The sequence below is a fragment of the Sander vitreus genome, chromosome 5 (assembly GCF_031162955.1).
Source record: "Sander vitreus isolate 19-12246 chromosome 5, sanVit1, whole genome shotgun sequence".
Taxonomy (NCBI): Eukaryota; Metazoa; Chordata; class Actinopteri; order Perciformes; family Percidae; genus Sander; species Sander vitreus.
In genome coordinates, this window is record NC_135859.1 from 31,336,736 (window position 1) to 31,351,536 (window position 14,801).

At 39.2% G+C, this 14,801-nt stretch overlaps 3 protein-coding genes across 4 annotated transcripts in view; 2 read left to right on the forward strand and 1 right to left on the reverse strand.

Moving 5' to 3' along the window:
• The window catches only part of gle1 (GLE1 RNA export mediator), a 12,022-nt gene extending 11,819 nt beyond the window's left edge, over positions 1 to 203 (forward strand). The window contains exon 15 of the mRNA XM_078251471.1: positions 1 to 203. This exon is cut by the window's left edge and continues 668 nt beyond it. The gene's annotated coding sequence lies outside the window, so the exon portion shown is untranslated.
• A 1,356-nt stretch (positions 204 to 1,559) lies between these two features.
• Positions 1,560 to 9,298, reverse strand: ptgesl (prostaglandin E synthase 2-like). Of its 2 annotated transcripts, none has more exons than XM_078251472.1 (7): positions 8,982 to 9,298; positions 7,880 to 8,122; positions 5,544 to 5,599; positions 4,952 to 5,104; positions 4,596 to 4,796; positions 4,320 to 4,437; positions 1,560 to 2,786 (listed from the first exon to the last, which is right to left on the reverse strand). In XM_078251472.1, the coding sequence occupies exons 1-7, from the start codon at positions 9,267 to 9,269 to the stop codon at positions 2,655 to 2,657; spliced, it is 1,191 nt and encodes a 396-aa protein (XP_078107598.1). In that variant the 5' UTR covers positions 9,270 to 9,298; the 3' UTR covers positions 1,560 to 2,654. The 2 variants fall into 2 exon arrangements, with proteins under 2 accessions (XP_078107598.1, XP_078107599.1); XM_078251473.1 differs by having other exon boundaries at positions 7,934 to 8,122; positions 8,982 to 9,296.
• A 1,202-nt stretch (positions 9,299 to 10,500) lies between these two features.
• Positions 10,501 to 14,801, forward strand: part of LOC144518654 (ral guanine nucleotide dissociation stimulator-like) — a 63,644-nt gene continuing 59,343 nt past the window's right edge. Inside the window, exon 1 of the mRNA XM_078251481.1 lies at positions 10,501 to 11,098. Coding sequence (XP_078107607.1) covers positions 11,078 to 11,098 — 21 coding nt within the window. The 5' untranslated portion in view covers positions 10,501 to 11,077. The remainder of the gene's footprint in view (positions 11,099 to 14,801) is intronic.

Genomic DNA, 14,801 nt, shown 5'->3' on the forward strand with positions numbered 1-14,801 from the left:
AATTTGGTCACTGTTTGTTTTTATTTCAACAGTCACTGTTCAAATCAAAATTGTGTTGAATGATTTGAACTTTTTTTTGCTATTTATTTGTTTTAAAAATTCCCCATGTGGAGCAAAGACGTGTGGTCTGATGAGCGGTCGTTGAATCATTGTAAATGAAGTTCTCAAGATTACAAATGTGTATAAATATGAGGTTTAACTGCTGAAGTGCATTAGTCAATATTTTCTAAAAATGATTTGATCGTCATGTTGAAACAAATCTTAGAATGACAGCACTTTAAAGTAAAATGAAAGTCACTGAGGAGCAGAGGTCTGATTATAACTTAGAGTATTGTACAGGTGTATTAGCAGAATGATTGTAATCTTCATCTGTAAACTAAATGTCTGAAATGAAACCTCAGCAGTTCACTGAAAGTCTTCTGGGTTTGTTTTGTTTTTTGACCCTTCATAAATATTTTCAAAAGGAAGAAAAAAATAAACCACATTCAGCTAGTTTGGACTAGGGGTGCATGATATATCAACTTAATATCGTTATCGCAATATCACGTTGCGCAATGTTATCGAAAGTGTCACAGTAAGTATGCAATATTTGTGGAGCGCTGCGTCCTGTCCGTTGGCTGGGGCTTAGTTGTTTGATTTAGAGCCTGCTTTAAACGCTATAATCATTTCCACCACGTGATATTACATTACATGTCATTTAGCTGACGCTTTTATCCAAAGCGACTTACAATTGCTATATATGTCAGAGGTCACACGCCTCTGGAGCGACTAGGGGTTAAGTGTCTTGCTCAGGGACACGTTGGTTGATGTATCGCAGTGGGAATCGAACCCAGATCTCCCACACCAAAAGCATATCTTATCCGCTGCGCGTGACGTGTGCGTATTTCGACAGAGTGACAGTGTAAATGAAGAAATAGATAACAAAACATACCGAATCATGAGTGCATGATACTATCCCAAAAAAACCCTGTTGCAGTTAATACGCCAGAGCTAGCCAAACGAGCCTCGCTAGCGAGTGGTTTTGCTAGTGGCACAAAGTACGACAAAAACTCTTACCGAAACTTACCGAAATCACCAATGCTATAACGTATTATTTGGCCAAAGATATAATGCCCATCCACACAGTGGATGCAAAAAAAAAAAGGCTTCAAGAAGCTTCCGAATGAACTGAACAAACGGTACCAAATCCCATCCCGCACCTATTTCTCACCGGTAGCTATCCCGCAAGAGTTTGGAGTCGGATAGACTGAATATTTTTCATTCACGACCGACCTGTGGTCCAGCCGCACTACGGAGCTGTATATAAGTCTCACTGTGCACTATATTATGAATCTATGAATATTGTTAGGATGCTTTTTCCGTAACTTTTGTAATTTTCCATATGTTTCAAAATATCGAAATGAATATCTATCGTAATGTTCAAAATCGGTATCACATTTTGTCAATGTCGTGTTTGTTTACCCTAGTTTGGACACTTCTGATCTTTATTAGTTGTCTAAATCAACAATTTAAGGTTTAAGCTTCTAATATGTTAATGTGTAATTAGTACTTAAAACAACTTCAGGTTTCCTTTTTTATTTTCACCTTTTCACAACTATGCACAAGAGTTGGTTTTAATACAATTAATTCAAGAAATTAATCTGCAGTTTGCATATTAAGTACATTCAAACTGGCAGCTTACCAGTTCCTACATTTTACCCTAAAGAGAACACCAGCAGAACAGCTTATTGATCTCAGTTCCAGAGAAACAATCACCTGAAATAAATAAGATCTCATGGTACCTGGAACAGGTTTACACAGACTACTGAACCTCGAAGAAAACCTAAACATCCACTTTTATTCCAGACAAAGCGGCGATGATCTGAATAGGTCTGCCTTCAAATTAAATGATGAACTTAGCGGTTTTATTTTTCATAAATATAAGCTTGTGAGTCCTTGCAGGAACAACATCTTTGGTTGACAACCACTGAAATAAACAATTAAAAATAATTATACAGTATTGTGTGAAATAGCAGTTCCCATATTGCAAATTTTTGTGACACCATTAACGTAAGTGTGTAAAACTCTCCAGATCTGCATGGAAACCCAGTAGGCTGTCTTAAAAGGGACAATACACAATATTTTCACCGCCCCATTATGAAAAATAAAGCAAACTTATGTGCAGGAAATTGTTAGACGTGCTTTATCAAAGATATGCCGAATTATTAGTTTTGTTTGCATTCTGAAAATGTGACTTTACTGTGTTAAATTAAATCTTGTCTTGTTTGAATTGTTTCAGTCCCCACAGTTTACCAGTAGAGGTCAGTAAAACGCCCTAAAATGAACCGATTTGAGAAGCTTGGTTATGAAATGGTAAAATTAGCTACCTGTAGACAGTATTTTCATGTGTGTGATCTCTTTATCTTCATAAATGTCTGCAGTTAACAGGTTTAAACGCCTGTGTTTCTATCAGAAAAAGAAAAAAAAAAAAAAAACAATCAGGGCAGTGGTGACCGTTCTCAAACCGTTCAACAATTTTTGCAGGACTTGTTGCTTCCTGCCGCCGGTCACCGACTGGGTGTCTTGGCCGTTTACTGTTCAGTCTTTCTGAGGCTGGAAGCTCTCGGTGTTGTGCGCTCTTCTCCTTCCTTCACCCGTTTGACTCCAGCTCAGCTTCAGTCCTGTCGGCCCTCGTGATTGAGCGACGCCCTTTCCATCCGCCGGTACCAGTATTTGACCTTGGTGTTATCCATCATGTCGTCAAACGCCTGCAGGCCCTCCATCACTCGGAGGACACCAAACACCGCCTGCAGAAAGACGCAAAGGTGACCCAAAAAACAGTAAGGGTTGTGATGTTTATTACGCACTTACACCGCAACTTTTATTCTTGCATTTTTTTATATATATATATATATATATATATATATATATATATATATATATATATATATATATATATATATATATATATATATATATATATATATATATATATATATATATATATATATATATATATATATAAATAAAAAGCACTCTGAATAGCCTTGTTGCTGAAATGTGTTATATAAATAAAACTGCCTTGCCTTACCAGAAAACAATGAAAAGTAAAGAGACAACGTTGCTCTATGGTAACAAATGTGAGGCGCCAGAGGAAAAAATTAAAATAAAATATTAATCCTTGTGTTGTCTTCCATTCGGCCATGCATCGTCCTCCCGGGCCAAAACTGACGTTTTTCACTTTTTCCTCATGTTTTTGCCTCTTTTTTCCCCGACACTTGTGGCGCTTTTTTCAATGTTTTTGGCGTTTTGTTTTTTTTGGACGTTTAACTTCTTTTCACTTCCTTTCACTTGGTGTAGAAACACCACGAACACAAACTTATTACTACATTTAGGTTTTTACGATCCTACGTCAATAAATCTCATCTGTAGGAAATTATATTCCAATTCTTGAGTTAAAAATAGCAGAAATTATAAATGATTTAGACTAATATTAAAGGAAGGATAATCACAGAAGGGTCAACGTTCAAGCGGGATAATGTTTCGAATTTATTTTAATTTTTTTTCAAATGCAAAGAAATTGAATAAAACACCCAAAATTCAGTGAAAGTAGAGATCCGATCTTTTGTTGTACTTGCGAAGCGCGTTGTATGGAACCATCCATGTTATTTTTGGGTAATCAAAATTAGGTAGTTAAAAAGATATACCGTGCGTTCACAGGCATCGGAAAAACATTTTTCCCAGTGAAAACATCATTCACGTCACTTCCTGTGGGAATCAGAGGTGGGAAACTGGGGCTAGATTTTGCTAACCGAGTTTCCCAGTTGGTGACAACTGACGTTTGATGTAGGCGACTTTGGTTCACTGAACATATTTCAATGACAATAAACTGTTTGTGGACAAACGCCTCTGCCAAGAAACATACACAGACATAACATGTTTCAAATTATTCATAAATAGGCCTATGTATAAAAAAACAAAAAACAACACCACCACCATATCCGGGTCCTTTCCCGTTGGTTGTCCTGCAGATAACACAAACAAAACACCTGTCCACCTGTTTCTATGCTCGTATAAGAAAACAGCAGCAAATCTTTTGTTATTGTGGCCTCCATGTTTTCACACACCTGATGCTCTACGCCAATATAACAGAAGAACAACACACATCCCGGCCACGTGAACGCCGGCAGTCGGAAAAACAACGTAATCACTGGGGCGGTCCCCGTTATTCCCAGGTTGCGTGAACGCACCAATAGACATTTAGAAAGAGGGTCAAATTTGACCCGATGACAACACAAGGGTTAAGAAAGAGAGAGGAAATGAGAGGTGAGTTTTCTCACCAGGTCTGCCAGGTTGGGCTGATCTCCACCCATGAACTTCCTCTTCTTGCCGATGGCTGCCACCCAGTCGTTGACGGCGTTGTAGAGATCCTGCCTGACGTCGTCCTGCAGGTTGTGTCTGTTGTGTCCAACGAAACGTAAAAACACTACTTTGACATCCAAAATAAATAAATTACAAGTCCTAACTACTAGAAGAAACTACCAGAAACATTTCCCACAACTGCATCCGTCTCCCAGACAAACTAAACTCATTGTTAGCACATGACTTCAACTTACCGACTTTTCAGCCTTTTGGCGATGAGAAACATGGCCGCAGCGCCGACATATTTGGCAAAGAAACCTTCAAAAGTACCAAACTTGCCCTCGCGCACAATGTAGTCAAAGGATGCCAGGGCCTCGCCGGTAGTCCGGTACACGTTGGGAGATATGAGATGCACGAGCCAATCATCGGCCCACTGACGCCACTTCATCTCCTCTCTGAAAACAAAACACAGAGTACACTTTACATCGTGGTCGCAATAAGACTTTAATGTAATTTATAGAAACTGTACTTTTGGGATGTGGACTAAACCGTTACATATTTGCGGGAATAATTCAGGATCACCTTTTACAAGTGTGCTACACAGACTTACTTCTGCATTCCCTTCTCGGGGTATATATCCGTGATCTCAGTCTCACCCAGCATCACCCAGTATTTGTTGCTGTACTCCGTCACCTCCTTCCCACGTTCGTTCACAGACTTCATCTCAGGGTAGCAGTGAAGGATCTCAGACAAGCTTCTCTCCCTGGATGACAAATGGTTCACATTTAAAAAAGGGTCAATGCACCCAAATGACAGAAATATTGAGTTTATTTTCTCCCTTACCTGTAGTGTTGTATATACACATGCATGATAGTTTGGGTTTTATTTGCCTGGGCAATTTAAAAAAGTAACAATTGTTTTAATTATTGATTAATCTGCTGATTATTGTCAACATTTATCGCCTTCATTTAGAATTACATTATAATTTCCCGCAGTCCAAGGCGACATCTTCAAAAGTCTTGTTTTGTCCGACCAACAGACCAAAAACCCAAAGATATTCAGTTGATTATCACGCACGACAAAGAAAAAGAGCGTAACATTGAATAATTTCTTTTGGGTGACCTGACATTTTACTGGTCACACTATAATAATTATTGAGAAAAAACATATTTTCATATCACACGAGAAAAGCTACAACTTACTTGTTGATTAAATATGTCTGGATGGAGCTGATGATGACAGACGAGTCATTCAGTTGCTGCAACAAAAAATAGAAAAGACAAAAAGGACATGGATGGTTTCTTTGAGAATAATTGCACATTCATGCAGAAAAAATAAATAACAACCAGCTGGATTTCTGAATTAAAAAAGGAAAAAAACTTTCTCATCAGGCTGTAAAAAGCTTGAAGCAGCTCTCTGGTGTTTTTTTGTTGTTTTTTACTCCAGTTTTAAAAGGAACAGGCTGACTTTTTGGGACTTTAGCTTATTCCCCCGTATCCCCCCAGAGTTAGATAAGTCCATACATACCCTTCTCATCTCCGTGCGTGTCGTAACTCTGTCTGACGCACCCACCGCTAGCCTAGCTTAGCACAGATCCTGGAGGTAACCGGCTCCATCTAGCCTAGCTTAGCACAGATCCTGGAGATAACCGGCTCCATCTAGCCTACTGCTCCCAATAAGTGACAAAATAACAACAACATGTTCCTATTTACATGTTGTGATTTGTAGAGTCACAGCGTGTACAAATAACAAGGTCACATGAGACACAACCGTCTTCTAACCGTATACATACTGGGAACTATATTCTCAGAAGGCGAAGCACTGCTACTTGGGCGGAGTGATTTGCTCGCAGCACCAGAGAAGACCCGTGGTGAGGAGCAGAGTAACAACGGTGCTTTTCAGGTGTTGCGCTAATCACTCCGCCCAAGTAGCAGAAGTTGCAGTTCTTCGCCTTCTGAGAATATAGTTCCCAGTATACACAGGTTTCCTGTTTACAAACATTACAGGGTGCGTGCGCATACCAGGGGCAGAAAGCCAGATTGGTGAGCTGGTCTGCTACTGCAACAACCTGAAGTATTGAAGCTTTCCTTATTGTTTGTATATAACTGCTGACTCAGTAAAACGTGATTTTAGTTGGATCTGTTTGTCTGTCTTTAATTTTGAGGTGTTACTGTGAGAGAGAGAGATATATATATATATATATATAGATATTTATATATATATATATGGCATTTATATATATATATAAATAAAATTGTCATTTTAGGCTAATGTAATAGCCAATGTTAGCAGCAGGGTTACACCCGAGTGTACCCCTATGGTTGGTTTATGCCTTAAAATAATGGCCAGGATTTCCGGGAATAGGTACGATATGTGTGTCTCCATTTCAAAACATCACTGCAGGTTGACTGTTTTTAGCAGCAGAGGTTGATGGTGGGCGAAAGGGCGACAACACTGTCGTGGTTAGCTAATGTCCGCTAGCATACGTACAGGCTAACTATAGCCAGTTAGCTTTGTGTGTAACGTAATAAAAACCCACCCATCTCGTAGGAGCGAAGCTTAATATTTCATTCAATAAAATGATGGTACAAAAGGAGCACTAATGCCACAGGTCTTATGTTGACAACGTGGACGCAGATATAAGAAACTCCAAAGGCAGTCGTAATATTTACCTAGCAGGCTAGGCTAACGCTGTTGCGCTAACGTTAGCAAAATATCGGCGTCGCTTTAGCTAGCAGTCTAAACTTATCTAGAGTCCGGACCTTTAACTGTCTATGGTCCGGACTCGAGTACTACAGCCCTGACAGGTAGATATCACTTAGCTGAACAACTGAACAAGCTGCAACTTTTCTGACTGATACAATGGGAGCCTGACTCTTGCATATGACCCCAATCTGCCCTTCTTATGGCTTGAAGCCATAACCTCCGCCGGTGTTTGGCAAAACCATGCTTCCCCCTAGCTTTGTTAAACATCAGGCACCCATCACTGGCTCTGTTTGTACAATTAACCACGCAACAACTCCTTGGCAACTACTACTACTACCTACATGAAACACGTCTTCTTTCTGCCCCCTTGTTGCGTGCGCAAGCAGTGATGACGTTGCAGAGAAATCCATGTATGTAAACAGTTAGAAGATGGCTGTGTCTCATGTGACCTTGTTATTTGTACACGCTGTGACTATTCAAATCATGTATGTGAATCATGTAAATAGGAAAATGCTGGTGTTATTTTGTCACTTATTGGGAGCAGTAGGCTAGATGGAGCCGGTTATCTCCAGGATCTGTGCTAAGCTAGGCTAGCGGTGGGTGCATCAAACAGAGTTACTACACGCACGGAGATGAGAAGGCTATGTATGGACTTATCTAACTCTGGGGGATACGGTGAATAAGCTAAAGTCCCAATAAGTCAACGTGTTCCTTTAACTAAATGTTAACCCTGGTTTTGTGAAAGTTCCTTTCTGTGAGTGTGAGGTTACTTTAAAGAAATATTTTGGCAGTAGAAGTGTCAGCAATATTAAAATAATACTCATTTTGTAACCTTTATCTGAGGTGAAGAGACTCCAGTGTTTTGGAAACGTTTTAGCAGTCTTACCACGTCGCCATCCACCATCAGTATGGGAACTTTTCTGTACACCGACCACTTGATCTCCTTCCTCATCACCGGGTTCACCTCCACGATCTCGTACGGCAGCCCGTGGTAGTCCAGAAACGCTCGCACCTTGCTGCAGAACGGGCAGGTCTTGTACTGGTACAGGGTCAGCTTCAGACCTCCTCCTGAGACCTGGAACCAGGCAGCGAAGGAGAGAGGCTCGACCATTACAGGTTGATTCTAATGTATACTATTGCTCTGTATATTTATATGTTTTGTTACAGTTTTTACAGATTTACACTAAAACCAAATGTAATTGGAAACACATAGAGCACTGTGAATAAAATCTGCTAAATGTGAAAGTGTATTCTTTAATGGTAAAATGATGCATTAATGCGTTTCTCTCTTAACTGTTACAGCTGGTAAACATGGAGCTTATTTTAATTACGTTATATACGGGTAGCTTTATCCATAAGACATCATCATTTATAAATTGATTTTTTATATTATTCCGATTCTGTAAAGTAACTAAATCTGTAAAAATAAATGTAGTGCAGTATAAAAGGTACACTATTCGCCTACAGAATTGTTGTGGAGTAGAAGCATAAAGTTTCATTGAATTGAAATACTCAAGTAATGTACAAGTACCTCAATATTGTACTTAAGTACAGTACTTGAACAAAATGGTAACTAGTAATTAACGCTGTCAAATAAATGTAATGGGGTAGGTGCTGTAACACCCACGTTTTAAAACGTTTAAATTGTTTGTTTTACACAAATGCCAAACACTAGTACTGACACATACAAAAAATAATAATATTACTCTCTAAGATGCAGTAGAGTAGAAGCATAAAGTAGCATAAAATGTAAATACTCAAAAATGCAGTGCTTGTGTATTTGTACTTAGATTAGGTGACCCTGTCTGCAGACATGACGTTCGTGGATGTAATTAGATAACAAAGTTAGGTAAGGATGGAAAACTGCCAATGGAGATCAACGGGACACCGGCTGACAGTGAGACCGCGTTACAGGCTCAGCTGAGCGGACTCACCTTGGTCTCCTCCTCGGCCAGGAGCTGCTGGACCCTGAACTTCACTGTGTGATATAAACCCAAACCTCCACCGAGCAGGACGGCACAGCCCAGCACTCTGCCACCTGCTCCTGTCCGCAGAGAGGACAACAGCTCGGAGGGGTACACGCCAGTACCGTACGCCCTCCTGAACCCTCGTGAGCTCACATTCCCCACCAAGTAGGAGACGGTACCGGGCCGGCGGGCGGCTGGAGACTCCCAAATACTCCTGCCGACCTTACAAAGCGTTCTGGTGCAGGCGGCCGCCATGTTGGTTTTACATAAAAGTCCCAGAGTGCAACGCGAGGGAGCAGACGTACGGGTTTATGTTGCCCTGAGTTGAGCCTGTCAGGCTGTGTGTCTTTTTAAATTTTACTACTATTCGCTATTTTTCTTTGGTTAATATATTTTTTTATTGCTTACTAAATTTTGTAATATTTAATTTTATTAGATTGGATTTATATTATAACCGGAGTGACAATAAACCATAATAAATCATGATCTTGAATTTACGATGAACCTCTACCTCCGTTGTCATGGAGATGGCTCAGTGGTGACAAAAAAAATAGTAAGTGGACCGTTTTTTTTGCAGTGGTGGAAAGTAGCTTTGTACATATATAGCTACTCAAGTACTGTACTAATTTTGAGGAAGCCTACTTTTACTGTAGTAATTCCATTTTATGTTACTTTATAATACATTTTAGAGAAAAATATTGTGCTTTTTACTTCGCTAAATTAATTTGATACATTTAGTTACTAGTTACATTGCAGATTCCGAATATTATTACAAAATATAATCAACAAATAAAACATGTTATAATATTATAAATTGAGCTACTCAGCAGTGTATAACATATTTAAAATGAGCTCCACCTTTACCAGCTGCAACAGTAAAGTGAGACGTAAATTAATCTATCAATAAAAATAATCCAATTCAGTTTTAAAATAGTAAAATAATATATTTTTGTATTATTTATTATTTGTTTATTTTAGAATTAAAAGTATGTATTTTTATTATTATTTTTCTTTAATTTTATGTATATAAAATATGTATTTTCTATATATTTTATTATTAAACTTAAACTTAGGTAATCTTTTCATTATTATTTTCCTTTATTTCTTATTTAATTAATACGTTTTGCCTAAATTGTTGTATGTATATGAAGTATGTAATATCTTGTTTATCTTGTTAGTTTTTATAACTAATTAAAAGTATGTACTTTTTCCTTTAATATTTCGTTTATACATAAATAAATAAAAATAAATATGTATTTATTATTATTATTATTATTCATAATTAAAAGTATGTATTTTGGGTATTATATTGGGGTGTGTTCAATAGCGTCTGTTTCGCCTCCGCGTCGTGTGGTGCGTTCAGGAGCATCGTTGTTCTGAGATGCTCTTCTCCGACCGTAGCAGCAGCAGCAGCAGCAGCAGCAGCAGGCAGCGTCTTGCCTTAGTAAAAGCGGAGATTGAGATTCCCCTCAGCAGCATCCATTTAAGCATCAGTGTTACACTGGTCAAATCAGCCACATCTTCCCCCGGACCGACCATTCCTCACTGGGATGTCGTCGTCGGGCTACGGCACGGATTTAGTCGTGAGAACCGATGATAAAGGAGACTTTTCCGTTGGATTCTTTTGACTGGAAGGGAGCGGAGCGGCGATGGATGAAGGCAGGAGGAGACAAATAAAATTCTGATAATCGCTGAGGTTTAGCTGGCTAGCACGCTAACGTTAGCCATCCCTCAGATGGTCGTTGGTTGTTTTTTTCCTCTCCCCGTTTACTGACCGATGTGGTGTTTTCCTCCGTGAGCAAACACTCCTTAATTTCTTTTTATATGGATGTCGAGACATGCTGGAGCCAATGAGGACATTTCTCTCAAGGATAAAAGCACCGTAGCTGTCTACTAGCCTCCCAGCGTTAGAGCTAGTTAGCTCAAATCCATCATTATTATTTTTGATTTCTCGTTTATTCCATCTCCGTGAAGAACAAGATGCTGGCAGAGGAAGAGTGTGCCTAACGGTGAACCTGAACTCGCCTGTACACAGACTCCATGAAGGTCATGATACCGAGAGAATGATCATGCTGGAAAAACAGGTAAGAAATGATCTGTGAGGTCACTTGGTTCATATTTAAAATGCACACCTGAGCTCATTTGCATACTCGGTATTTATGGCGTTGATTAGAGCTCCTTTCACAGCTTGTATCTGATCAAACGGAGGACTTGTGCAGTAGCCTACTTCTTCAGATGATCAATACCTCTTAACATTTCCCATCATAACCTTCCTCCCAGCTCTCTCTCTCTCTCTCTCTCTCTCTCTCTTTCTCTCTCTCTGCCCTGCTTAATTCAACCTCTCTCTCCCACTATGTCTCCAGCTGCTAGGAGTATAACACAGTATAATAGTATTATACATTTGTTTTTTATTGTATTGTATCAATAAAAGGCTGCAACTGCCAATCATTTTAATTGTTTAGTCCAGTGGTTCCCAAAGTGGGGTGGGGTCTGGGGACCCCCAGGAGTTCCCGGGGGGGGGTCAATCAATTTCTTATGTGTCAGTACTAGTGTTTGGCATTTGTGTAAAACAAACAATTTACTCCTGAGTTAAAACGTGGGTGTTACAGCACTTTACAAAAGAGAGACCAAAAAAGGTCAGCTAAATTAGAATTTAATCTGCGCAAGAGAATTAGTGAAATTTGAAACGATTAGAGGTAAGATTAGGGATAACTAAGATTAGGGATAACTAAGATTAGGGATAAGATTAGGGCTGCATGTCGCAATTCTTTTATCATTATATTTTGGTTTTGTACAGTCATCAATGCAGCACAGCAGCATCAATGGCCTTAAACAAAAGCTGACCATCAATAATACATCAGGGATGTGAGGAGGTTACTTTAAGATTAAAGAAGATGATTCTTGTGTTGAAGATTGGGGATCGTATTCAATTAATCCATTAGTCACTCAGCAGGAAATTAATCAATTACTGTTGATTGTTTAGTGTTGAGTTATTGTTTTGATGGAGAGTTTGCTCCCCCACAGTCTCTAAAAGACATGCCGGGTTAAGTGAACTGGAATATCTGGAGTTCCTGTTGGCGTTAATGTGTTTGTGTTGGTGTACTCTGCATATTGCCCAGTGCATGCTGGGATATTCTCTGGGATTTTATTTGCCTAATATTGCCTAATTTCTCTAATATGTATCACAGTATGGCAAGTTCATGTAAAATAATCAAACTGATGGCCTGTGTTCCACCGCAAGGCCAAATTCTTTATGTGTCAAACAAAAACTTAAATTGTTAGTTTCTAACTAAAGCTTGCACAGAATCATTCATTTGGACGACAGACAATTTTCAGAACCATAACACGATAAGATAACATCATAACATATTTGTATTACTATTGAGATTTGAGAAAAGTCCGATAAAACAATATGATGTGTGTGAGAACTATGTTTTTCTTTATCATCTGGTAACCATCCACACTTCATTTATCTTGTGAGGGGGTTTCTAACACTGCGATGACTATATAGATGTTATATGGAGGATTTATGGCCTGTAGGGAAAAGGGCGTGTTTTTTAAATCGCAAGATGGCTGAACTGAGTTGATGATGTATTCGAGACACAGCACGGTCACTTCACGTCAACAGGAAATAAATCAATCCTAGAGAGTGAAATACAAACTGTCCAGTGGTGGAAGAAGTATTCAGACCCTTTACTTAAGTAAAAGTACTAATACCACACTGTAAAAATACTGTGGAAAATGGCTGTACGTGTTTAATCGGCTGATCATTTCAGCTGGACTTGTAGGCTGTTATATTGTTGGGCAGTTTCATTTATAATAAAACATCGTATTTTATAAACTACATGTGTTCTGTGTGCAAAAACTCAATTTGTGAAGTAACTAGTAACTAAAGCTGTCAGATTAATGAAGTGGAGTAAAAAGTAGAATATTTCTCTCTGAAATGTAGTAGTAGTATAAGTAGAAAGTGGCATGAAAAGAAAAGACTCAACTAAAGTAAAAGTACCTCAAATGTGTACTACTTAGGTACATGACTTGAGTAAATGTACTTAGTTACATTCCACCACTGGAAACTCTCAGTGTGGGTGTGAGCTCCATCCAGAGGAAGCTGGACTCATGTTTTCGGCTTGGTTTGTCTGTCTGTCAGCAGGATTATAGAGAAAACTTCTGGCCTGATTTCTATGAAACTTGGTGGAAGGGTGAAGCATGGACCAACTGGAAGAACCGCTTATATTTTGGAGCCGATCCGAATCATGGGGCAGACACACAAATTATTTTTCACTATGTTAAGGGCTCCTGCACACTGCCTGCGTGGCGTGTCCGTTTTTATTTCGGCTCCCATGTCAACAGGTTAGAGCTTGCACACTGCCTGCGTGACACGCACGTCTCAGTTTTCGCGTGTTGCAAGCGTTTCCAGGCAAAATAGAACACAAAAAGATGTTTATATGTCATTTTGAAACACATACATTTAATAAATGACATTTTGATTTTTGAAAGTCTCTAGGTTTTGACATAAATGCAGATATAAATGTCACAAAAAAAAAAAAGAATTGTCGATTTTCAAATACTGCACTTGCAATGCAGAACGAAATATTCTGTAGCCTATTTTGCAGTCAATACTGCCGACGTTGTCTTTGCTGTAATCAAATCAGTATATATTTACAGCATGTTTATGTTTATGGGAAACATACATGTGTACAGCAGCAGCAGCGTCGCGTCAGACACGTTTCTTATAGATAACGCCACGCAGCCCCCACACAACTGACACCCAGCAGAAACGCCACGCTCACGCCACGCAGGCTGTGTGCAGGAGCCCTAACGTTGCAGATAGGGCATTTGTGCTGCATTCATGTAGTGTAGGAATAATCGGAACTATGAGTTCCCTAATAGAAAGATTAACACCGCATTTACATTGTGAGATAGTACATGGCCTTGGTGATTATATTTTCTTCGCTTGTCTGTTTGGTGTTAAACTTCACAGACCTGCTAGTTTGAAATATGAAATATTAAAGCTAAATAATTTCAAGGCAAAATTTCACAATGCAGTTTGAAAACAAAACTTTTAATATTTTTTCTTGGAGACCAACATTTGTCATGCTGGAATACAAGTAAACATGATGATTCAGTATCAAAGGTCTCCACTGAGCTTTCACTGTGAGATGTGAGGCTTCAGGATGTGAGGCTTCCCACTGCCTTTGTTTGAACACACACACACACACACACACACACACACACACACACACACACACACACACACACACACACACACACACCCCAGCTCTGTAAACTGTAAACAACCTTTTCTTATACTTCTTTTCTCCCCCTCCACCCAAATCCTGTTTCCTCTCGCTGGTATTATTGATGTTTATCCTCTTTTGAAACATTTATTTGACTTTTCTTTCCTCCTATATTGTAGGATTTGGAGATAAACCCGTGAGCTTTTCTGTTGCTCCCATTTTCTGCACGGCACTCCAGAAACCACTCTGTTCTTGAAGCTTGACTTCACTCCAAGCATATCTGACTTCTTTGTCTGATGGAATGTGACAAGAGTCAGACATTTTCTCAGCTTTTAGTCCCGAGGGCCTTTTCTTCTTCTTCTTTTTTCACAAGCATTAGTTATGTGTGCATGGAGGAACGGCCTGTCCTTGAAATATCTTGTCAAAAGCATTTTTGTACTGTGGAGGATTGTATGAACAGTGTTGCAAAATGCAGGAGCGGTGTAATATTTCGACTTGTTGCTTAGTATTTTACCGTCAGACTGTTTTGCTCTGCTTATTCCGTTAATCC